The 10949-nt window shown below is 42.7% G+C and overlaps 1 protein-coding gene across 1 annotated transcript; it reads left to right on the forward strand.

The window, feature by feature from the left end:
- The first annotated feature begins 6050 nt into the window (after positions 1 to 6050).
- On the forward strand, positions 6051 to 10717 carry LOC123186638 (uncharacterized). Its single transcript, XM_044598366.1, has 7 exons — positions 6051 to 6564; positions 7980 to 8066; positions 8169 to 8406; positions 9109 to 9245; positions 9554 to 9655; positions 10104 to 10400; positions 10551 to 10717. The coding sequence occupies exons 1-7, from the start codon at positions 6199 to 6201 to the stop codon at positions 10581 to 10583; spliced, it is 1260 nt and encodes a 419-aa protein (XP_044454301.1). The 5' UTR covers positions 6051 to 6198; the 3' UTR covers positions 10584 to 10717.
- Positions 10718 to 10949: the final 232 nt, after the last annotated feature.

Here is a 10949-nt window from a genome sequence, read left to right on the forward strand (position 1 = left end):
GCGGCGCCCCCATCGAATCCCCCCCCCCCCACATCCCTCTCAGATCTGAAAAATTGATCCGTGGATTCGATCTCCAATCCATCCTACTAGGTAAACTCCTCTGTTCCCTTTCTTTTCCTCCGTAAATTTGTTGCCATTTTAGAGATTTGTCCAAGATTTGATGGAACCCTTGATTTGCTTGATTTAGGATGTGTAGTCCAAGATTTGAGTACCGTAGTGTTGTTGCTTAGTTCACAATATATAGTTCTTGTTAGTGAAATCCTAGATTGTTTTGTTTATATATATATATATATATATATATATATTTATATTTATATATTTATATATATATATATATATAACAATGAGATGCCTATTTATATAGATAACAATGAGATGTTGAGTTTTGTAAAGATATATGATCTGTTTTTTTAGATATATATTAGATGTTGATTTTATTTGAAATATTAGATATTGAGTTTATTTGAACACATATGACATATTCATTGTGTGAGAAGGAGATGTTGAGATTCTTGTAATTGGACACATATTAGATGTTTAGTGTATACCAATATTTGAGATGAAGATGAACACATATATGTTTATTGTTTGAACTTTGTAAGGATGGTTTGCCTTCTCGACGATGTCTACGACACGAAACACCGGGCCTACATGATGCGCGAGAAGGAGATGGTAATAACGAGTAATCTAAATATTTTGCAAATTTGCCTTAAGTTGAAATTTACATGCCCTAAGATTTGTCATTACTTGTTTTTTGCAGAAGTTTGAACCTTTGAAGATTCGGTATCACGAGGTCTTTGGTCATGCCATGCCTTACGATGAGCGGTACACACCGCCGTACATCAAGCAGGCAGGACTACTCCCGTGGATTCAGTTGGACAGTCGGTCCACACCGAATCTGAACGCTCCAGTGGTGTCCGCTCTTGCTGATCGGTGGAGGCCGGAGACGCATAGTTTCCATCTTCGGACTGGGGAGATGACCGTGACGCTCGAGGATGTCTTGTTGATCACCGGTCTTGCTATCGACGGGATGCCTCTCTGTATGAGCACCAATTCTGATGGGTGGCGCGAGCAGATGATTGCTCTTATCGGTATGGCTCCTACCAAGGCTGAGGCTGATGTAGAGGAGGGAGAAGAGAAGAAGAAGAAGGAAAGGAAAGCAGCCGGAGCTGCTTTCACGTGGATTCAAACTCACTTAGCGACGTGCCCTCCGGATGCCACTGATGATGTGATCCAGACACATGCTCGTGTCTACATGTGGTATGTTGTGTCGAGGACTTTGTTTCCTGACTCCACTGGCAAGAACGCTCCATGGATGTGGCTGAAGGCGTTGACCGTCTTCGATAGCAAATGGATCTGGGGTTCAGTGACTCTTGCCTACTTGTACCGACAGGTACTTGGTCTGTTTTGTGATCAACTCATTTCTTCATTAGCAATGCAAGCTTGTTGTCAAGTTAACATTGTTTTCCTTTCATATGCAGCTGGACGATGCGTGTTGCAGGATCACAGGTAGTGCAGGCATTGATGGTAATATGCTTCTACTTTCTGTATGGAGCTGGGAGCGTCTGCCTGTTGGACGCCCGAAGAGCGTCAGGTTTAATCCTTGGTATGAAGATGAAGATGATGAATTACGGCGCCCCACTTGGGCTTACAAGTGGGATGTGGTTTCCGAGATGACGAACGATGTCAGTCTCATGTACCAGAAGTACGTTGCCGAGTTGGACACGATTACGCCTGAGCAGGTAACGAGGTCATTACTTCAGTCATTTCTCATGTTTGCCTGAAAAAAATTCACCAATTTTGCATTGTTGCCCTATTTCATAGGTGGAATGGCATCCATATGGCGCCGATGACAAACTTGGGTACACCCGGAGTTTACCATCAACCCGATGTGCTTGCGGGATAGGGACCTCTGGCGTATGCGGTGCCCACTGATATGCAACTGGGTTGTTGAGTTTCATTTGCCACATCGCGTGTGTCGTCAGTTTGGTCTGTTCCAGCCTCACCCGCCGAAATGGGTGGATACAGACAAAGCACTTCATAGGTAAGAGAGCATGAACCATATTGACTAAGCATCGTCACTCCTTAATTTTGCTAATGTTTGGTTTTGTACCATGCAGGTTGGACAGGAGAAGGCAGCGGAAGATAAAGGACTGGGACAAGCATCATGCTTCGTATGTTACCCGCTTCCAGCTTTGTGTGGTGAAAGCTCGTAGCAGTGCACGCGCCAAGCTTCGTGAGCATAGTCCACTTGCTTTTGATAACTACATACGATGGCTTCTTGAAAATACTCGAGTTGAGATATGCCGGCCGACATATAATGAGGATATTCTTGAAGAACCCGTAAACTTTGAGGATCTATCAAAGGAGAAGTACAACAGAGATGTCAAGGTAGGGCACGGAGTCCCTGCTGTTCCGGTGATTAACTATGTGGTAAAGTGTTTCTTCTTTACTTTCCTGTTGGCCGTATTACACATGTTTGAATGGCTAACATGTTCATTCTTTCTCATCCGCAGCGCACCGAGATTAAGAAAGCAGCTGATGAGAGCCAGTCTATTCCGGAGGAAACACCGGTTGGAAAAGGCAATGATGATGGTTCACTACGAGCATTCCTCAAGGTACAAATCGCGTTCACTATGAGAGGTAGTCTATGTTGCGGAGTTTGATATCTTCCACACTTGTTCATGTTACACCGTCAGGCCAGGAAGTTAAGGCGGTTATCGAATCTTCTCGGTTGCTGTGATCCCGAATTTGATGAACCATCTGCCTCTAGGTCTGGTACACCATCAGGCCCCTCATCTCACCATTACGGGGACGATGTGAGTTCCTCATATGCTTATCTGGATGATGAGGATGCGGTCACCCAAGAGGTATGACTAATCCTTTAGATGTGATTCTCACTTGATTACGACGTCGGTCTTCACCATATTTTCAAATAGCAGATCAGTTGTTAACAGTTTCCTAGACGTACATATGCCGGCCGCTTTCACCTCGTGCCTGCGTGCCGTGCACCTTTCTACATTCAGACAATCGACCAAAGGAGAACGGAAAGCCCCCTGGAATTTCGTAACCACCCACTTGACTTTCCCTTCTGATTCTCTTCTCGTGCCTGCTTATTTACAAGTGTCACCCTCATGATTCCTGTTATGTTTGTTTTTGAGACAAACTGCAAAGCTTTATTAGGTCGTCATACAATATTTATAGGAACGAAATCAAGATCGTTGGGCTGGCCTAACCAAGCATGGCGGCCAACTCCAAGAGATAAAGCATACTTTGCAAGTTTGTGAGCCTCGATATTCAAGCTCATAAATTCATGAACGATCTTACAAGTATCAAAAGCAGTCTCATGTTGTATGATTTCATGCATAATCGCACCGTAGCTCCCTTTGTATTCCTATTATGTTACACACGCAAAAAAAGAAGAAAAACGCTGGCCTACTTGAAGGAATATATAACCCGGCCCAGTCGACTAACAAAGAGAATTAAGTTCAGTTGAATATATGAGTCATCGAAAGGCAGGTCCTGTTGATCGAATACAGTATACGAGTAATTTACAAGAAATAACTTTAACCCGAAACAATTGTAGCTAAAACAACATGAACATAATAAAAAATTATACATGGTTATTTGACCACAAGAAAGGCGTGTGGCTCATTCACTAAACTTAAAAACCGTGTGTGTATTACAAAACAAGCATATTAAAAGGGAAGTTACTATATTTTGGAAAAAAATGTTCTTTCTTATGTGTAATGTAAAATGTTCATCATGTATTAAAAATATTCATGTGTATGAGATTTATTTAAAATAAAAGGAAAAACATCTTGTGCAATTATTTAATAATTTTCATGTGTATAGAAAAAACATAAACAAAAATGAAAGGAAACAGAAAAGTAAAATAGAAAATATCGACTCAAAGCATGAAGAACAAAAACGGAACAAAACTCAGATAAACCGAAAAAAGAAATAAAATTGACAGAGACAAGAAGGAAAATACCAACACAAATATCAAATGACATGGCAACGAGGCGCCGAATTGGGCCGGCTGCGCACTTGTCCGACATTTTCGTCACAGTGAGCCGAAAATAAGACCACACGTGACTAATGTTGTCGTTGTGTTTGGACCAGTTTTATTGGTGCTTATGGATGGCTGTGGAAATAAGTTGTCCCCTGTTTAGCTTATTATAGAAGTCCAATCTAAAGCCCTTAATTACTGCAAATCGTCTGGGCGTCATGTCAAGCCGTGGTTGCCACGATGGGCTGCCAACGTTTCTTCATGAAAAAAGTCCAAAACAAACCTTGAATTTGTAGGCAAAAGCTAAATCGAACCCTGAATTCCAATTCATGAAATCGGCACACCAAACTCTTCGATCCTGGTCTATTTTGAACTTTGAGAGGATTTAGCCGGTATTCGCTGAATTGGGTCGGCCTATTAGCGCAGCCTCTCGTGCTGGTCTGGTTTTTCCTTGTTCTTTTTTCTTTTTCTTTTTTCCTTCGTTGTACTTTGTTTTTTCACTGGTTTTATCTGGTTTTTCTTTCTTCGTCATACTTTTGGTTTCTTTTCTTTCTTTCTCGATTTTCTTCATATTGTTTCTTTTCACTTTTGTTTTGTTTCTTTATCGGTAACTGGTTTTCTTTTTTACACATGTCTAATTATTCTCAGTACCCAATGTGAATTTTTAGGGCAAATACTTTTTGATACACTTTCGCCATATTTCAGATATGTTATTTACATTTTTTTAAAACATGTTTTCTTAAAAAATTGAATACATGGTAATGTTTTTTTCCAAATACACGTTTAAAATTTCTTAACGATAATAAAATTTTATAAAACTACACAAACATTTTTTACATTGTTACGAATTTTAAAAATTGTATACAATTTTTTAAAACACATGTCACATATATTCTTCATATTGTTTTTGAAGTTCGACGCTTCGGTGTTTTCCAAAAGATAAATAATTTACAAAATTCCAAAAACATTATTTGTGACAGAATTGTTGAAAATCCGAAATACTTTTCATGGCATGTGAAAAACTGTTGGAATTCTGAACATTTTTTGACAAATGTGATTTTTTTTAAATCACAGAAAGTTTTTAAAAAATGTGAGTAGAATTTAAAAATTCGAAACATTTTTTAAAACACAAAAGAAAAATTGAATTTGTGCCAAAAATAGAAAACAAGAACATTGTTTTAACTTCCAAATAATTTTAGAAATGTGCGAACATTTCTTAAACTCCACGAATTCTTGCTATGGTATAGTGGGCCAGCCCAAATTCTTGTCCGTGAGAGTAGCAGATTATTCCGATCGGAATTGTAGTATTTCCAGTGTGCTAAACAGCTCTGGGTCTAAAATAGACCAGGATTACAAGTTCAGGATGCCAATTTTCGGTATTCAAAGTTCAGGATTTGATTTAGCTTTTGTCTACAACTTCAAGATTTTTTTTTTGGATTTTTTCACTTTTGCATGGCCTACCTACGTACTGTGAGGCTGCTTGCATAGGTGACGCTCATGCATACCGCCGCCGATGCTAGTATGGGGCATTGCCGCAAGCCGAGTGACGATGCCACACGAGGGGAGGGGGAAACCATACATGTATTGGGAGGATGGATATAAGATGTCAGTGTGCAGTGCTGTGTTGCGAACATGGGCATATACAGGGTTAAGGGCATCTTCAATGTTGACCCCTCTAAAATGAAAACGGTATCGGTCCGCGGACAAAGGGAGCCGACCATCCAACCATGCCCGCGTATATTTCGAAACGAATTTCAACAAATCTAATAAATTACATGCAAGCCAGATGATTTTCATTTAAACCAAAGTACATTCATCATATTTTTGACATATTTCATTAAACAAAAGTGACCAGACCTGAACCTAGTCTAAATCTAAGGTGGCGTTCTCTTCCGTGCCCATGTGGGACGGGCGGGATCTTACCCGACTACCGTATGAGCTCCGAGAAGTGAAGGTGCGGTCGCCGACACGGAAAAATAAGACATGAGACACAAAGGACTCACGAAATTCAAAATTTGGGAAGCCGCAGCGGGCGAGACTTTCAGCGGGCCCACCAAGCCCCGGAATAGCTGGTCTCCACTCCACCAACAGTCCGTCCGCCGCCGTCGCTCCCCATTCCCCCACCCTCACCTTCCCTCCCAGCACCTCAAGCGATCCGCCTCCAGTCAGCGTCGCGCTCGCCGGGGATGACCTCACGGCTCTCGCGGATGGGGCCGCAGCCACGCGGCGTGGCGGAGAGCAGCTCCGACGACGACGAGAGCTCCGGGGAGCGCGATGCCCCCGCCGAGTTCCCCGAATCCACGCTCTCACGGTTGTCGCTGTTGGGGCTTCAGCCGCGCGACGTGGTGGAGATCAGCTCCGACGACGGTGGCTCGCCAGCGCCGGCGCCACGGACGCGGAGGAAGAAGGGCAAGGACGACAGCGACGACGATGACGACTGTGTGGTTCTGGACGGCGACCCCGACAAGCCGCTCGCTGTTGCGGGCGCCAAGGCGAGGGCTTCAGGGGGCGACGCGTCAGACGAAGTGGAGATCGTTGCCGCGAAAGGGCAGGTATCTATCGATCTGTTCCCTTCTTCCACTTTCTCTTTACAATGTGTTCCATTAACCGCCAGTTACATAATTCATTACATGTGAAATCGTCTCATGATTGCTAAGCCAAGTCTCACAACTGCCATCCCCCAATTTGGCTCCATGAACAGATATCATGTGCGCTGAGTTGTTACAGGACCCATGCCATATATTCAGTTCAGTCTTGCAACATCAAAAGCCACATTCAGTAGAAATTCAGTTTCCTGAAACAAAGCTCCATCAAGTCTGTTTTTAAGTGCGACACAGTTGCATCCTATCTGGCAGTTGTGTGTGAAGAACTCAAGATTCTTAAACAAAAGCAGCATCGGTATTTATTTTAAGAAACTCACTTGGCGGCGGAGGCCATCTGTGGATGCATGTTTGCTTCTGGGTCGCCCTCCCTCTCTGCTGCTTGAGCTTCCTGTATACGTACATGAACATATTTGTTAAGAGAGGGCCAAATTATATATGGAGTTTCAAATGTGCCTCCAGCATTGGCTTCATTTCTTTCATGCCACCACAGCCAAAGCAAGATGCACACCTTAGTGCATTCTTCTTCAGTTAGACGGATTGTTCTTCAAGAAAGCCGAGAGGATCATTGCATCTTCCGCAATGAAGATCTGCTTCACCAGTTGGGTATCCCAAGAGTTTGTTATTGGGTCAATTATATTCCATACTCTTGTGATCAGATTCAGATGTGTACCTCTCACTGGTAACGCCTCTTGGTAGCCAGGGATCAGATGATAATCCTGTCCTATGTTCTATCCATCCCCGACTCTCCAAATCATGCCCTTCCTTAGATGTTGGACACTTTTTGAAATGCTCCGCTATACATATGAGCTTCCATTGTTTGGTGTTGCTTTTACTATGTTGTTCCATGGGTGGTACCATGCTTTGTCACAGGTCAGTGGTCTGAGTGTCTAGGATCACCAATTATCACATTGTGAGAAAGGAATCTAGTGCACCGTGTTTGCGACCCAACACCTCTGTCCAGTCTATGCTCATTGCCTTGCATTTCATGGGTACCATAGAAGTTGTACGTTATATGTTGGAGCCAGGGTGTGTAGAGATGCTGATTTCATCGGTCATTCATTCGTATCTGTCACTTCGAAATAAATTTTGCTTCAGAGAGCATACAATTTAAGTGTCCCCTGTTCACTGCCGCACAACATACTTTTGATTCAAATGACGTGTAATTGGTTGAAGACCAAATAGATGCACCGTTCAACTTGTAACAAGAAAGTGGCCTATTTAAGTACATAGATTTGGATCATGTCTAACTGTCAAATTGAACAGAGATAAGGAGGAGCTTTATCGTAGAAATTACACTACTGCAATTTACCCGTGGTAGCATTTCTGTATCAGTTAAATTACAATCAGATGGTATCATTCTGCAGATAGCATGCAAGGACTTCCCTCACTCGCGTCATCTATGTGTTGACTTGCCCTTCAGCACTACTTCTCACGTAAAGCGCTGTAGCATGGTAAGTAACAAGCATTTTCACTCCCTGATGCTGTCGGCAATAGATACAATGATTATAGTACATCATTTGTAATGCAACCACATTGCTGTTTTTGAAATGCAGTGCTACTATTTTGTATGCGATGTTCCAGCTCCATGCAAGTATTGGGGTCAAGGTCTTTTGAATGATGATCATTGTCATGCTACTGACAAGGAAGCCAAGTGGAAAAAACTGAGGCAAGCATTCAAGTGCAAAACTATGCCAGCATCTTATTCCGAGAAACACCTGGATGACATCGCCCGAGGCAACCGACGCATGGCAGCCGCCCATCACCCGAGGACCTCCGAGGCTCCCCTGCCCGGTAGATTTCTTCTCTGTCTAGTTTCTCTCTGTACTCTGCCTATTTTCTTGCTTTCTTTGATGCTTGTTTAGTGCTGTGCTGCAGTGTGCTACTCTGTTGTCAAAAGTCAATCGTTTATTTGCTGTAGGTTTAGCTAGGTTAGTTGGTAAAACCATTTGTTTCTTGCAAAATTTGATATTTCTTCAAAACATTAAATACCGCATTCTTCCAGTAGTATGGGAAATTATGAGCTTATTTGAACAAGAGAATTAGGAGATAATGGCTATTGTGGGGAACAGATTTAAAATTTGGTTCTAATTTGATATTTTTCAAAAAAATCAGAAAACTTCTAGTAAATAATACATGCTTTCACTAGTAATCTGTGAAAGTTTGAGCATATTTGGATGAATGGATTTGGAGATAATGACTATTTCGCTAAACAGATTCCAAATTTTGTTCTGATTGATAATTTAAAAAAAAATCCAAAAACATTCTAGTAATTACTACTCCCTCCGTCCCATAATGTAAGACGCTTTTGCAAGCTATGCTAGTTTGTAAAAACGTCTTACATTATGGGACGGAGGGAGTACACGTTTCCTCTAGTAATCTGGGAAATTTTCAGTTTATTTGCACAAAATGATTAGGAAATAATCGATTTTTTCTTTAAAAGGGCGTTCAGTTTTCTCAACGTAACTTTGAGCCCACCCTCCATTTTCTTTCTAGATTTGCCACCGCTGGATGTGGTGTACCCAACAAATCCATCAGCCAGGCAGGTTCGCGTGGAGAACCTACCGTATCACATGGACCGGGAGGACCTTCCCGGGCTCTTCTATCATGCTGGCAGTGTTGTGCTATCAGAGGTGAGCATTCTTATCTCTTCATTATCCTTGTCCGGTCATCGATATGTGAAATAGTGCCTCAAATTCTTGATTCATCAGTAATGTATGCACTACCTAAAAATGGCCTGCAACTACTATAGCAACATCACACAGTTCTGGACTTTCCTTGTTGTATGTGGTGATGTGCGTTGTTGAAGTCTGTAGGGTGGAGCTGCTGGAGTCTAGCAGTAATTGGCTGCCTTTTGTGCTTTTGTGATACGTTTAGGTTGCAGTTGGTAGTGTTATCACTCATTGTTCTGAAATACAGTTTCTACGTTGTGCCTGTGCAGGTATTTTACAACAGGGGAACAGGCCAGAGCCTTGGATGTGGGCTTGTCACCATGAATACTGTTGAAGAGGCCGAGAAGGCTGTGGAGTTGTACCATCATAGCGTGAGTATATTTGATAAATGATAACCTGATGCGGCCAGTCTCCTCAAGTTAAAACTGGACCTATTCTCCTAGCTTAGCTGCATCTCCTGTGCTCATAGTTGAGCAAGTACTATATGATTATAGTATGGATATAAGGTCTTCCCCCAGTTTGCATTTCCATACCTTTCCTGTAATGTAATAGGATCCTATGGTTGTGTGATGTGGTATTGGTTTCTGGTTTGCATACAAAGTAAATTGATTTCAGGACACTGCCCTTTGTTTCTGATTTGAGGAACACCATTGTCTGAAGTGAAGCCAAACTAATCGCCCTCTTCGTTCTGCTAATTTGGTGTTCTTTCGACATAATTTGTTTCTTTTAGGTCTCGACGTCAGGGTTATGTGCAATTTCTGTGCTGAAGAATGTAGAACACTTTATGATTCTGATCGACCTTTTTATTTGGACATGCAGGAGTTGTGCGGCAGACTCGTTACTGTGAGCAAGGCAGCTGCAACTGGAGGTCGGGCAGAAGAAACACCGTCTCCCCGTCGATCCGTGTCCTCTATGTTCATGCTCTTCGTGAACAATCTGTCGCCGGAAGTGAACGGATATGAGCTGAAGCGGCTGTTCAGCGAGTTCGGCGAAGTGGTCCATGCTAAAGTCATCTACCATCACACAGGAGCTCGGTGGGAGTCCAAGGAATTCGGCGTCGTCACAATGGCGACGCGCGAGGGGTTGAAGGTCGCCATTCGGGGCCTCAACAAAGTGGTCAGTCAGACATTGTTTTACCCAGATGATGGACATGGCAGCCAGTCTGTCAATGATCCGGTGCTAGCTTTCGTGCAACTAGAAATTCTTGCTCCGACATGGTCGAGTATGTGATGACACATTTCCATGGTTTGGTTGTGAGTTTTGCAGGTCTGGAGGGGCCGTGAACTGCGTGTGGGATGAACTGCGAGTGGCGTTTCTTTACTGAGATGATGACATATGAAAGGGATCATCTTTGTGTCTGTACCTATCTGTAGCAGGCTACCAGGATATGGATACTAATACTTTTATTCATATGAAAACATGATCTAGAAGCTGATCGTGGAAGAAAATTGCATGCACATGTAGGAAATTTGGGGCAGGGATTCTAGGAGATATTTAGGACCATGGTCCAGCGGAACCTATGGTCAATGCCGTTAGATATAGTAATGGTCTTCATGTGGATTTGGGCTTGGTTAGCATTCAAATTTCTTTGATTAGCTTAATCCTTCTCTTGGCAGCTTGCTCTAGGCCTGCGCAGGCTTGCATTTTTTAAGGGAAGGGCTGGCA

This window comes from Triticum aestivum, chromosome 2A, assembly GCF_018294505.1.
Source record: "Triticum aestivum cultivar Chinese Spring chromosome 2A, IWGSC CS RefSeq v2.1, whole genome shotgun sequence".
NCBI lineage: Eukaryota > Viridiplantae > Streptophyta > Magnoliopsida > Poales > Poaceae > Triticum > Triticum aestivum.

What these genes read in the sequence shown, in the direction of transcription:
- LOC123186638 (XM_044598366.1), top strand. Translation starts at nt 6,199, where the DNA reads ATGACCTCACGGCTCTCGCGGATGGGGCCGCAGCCACGCGGCGTGGCG. An exon ending in TCGTTGCCGCGAAAGGGCAG is followed by an intron (nt 6,565 to 7,979) that starts GTATCTATCGAT and finishes ATCATTCTGCAG; the next exon opens with ATAGCATGCAAGGACTTCCC. An exon ending in ACGTAAAGCGCTGTAGCATG is followed by an intron (nt 8,067 to 8,168) that starts GTAAGTAACAAG and finishes TTTGAAATGCAG; the next exon opens with TGCTACTATTTTGTATGCGA.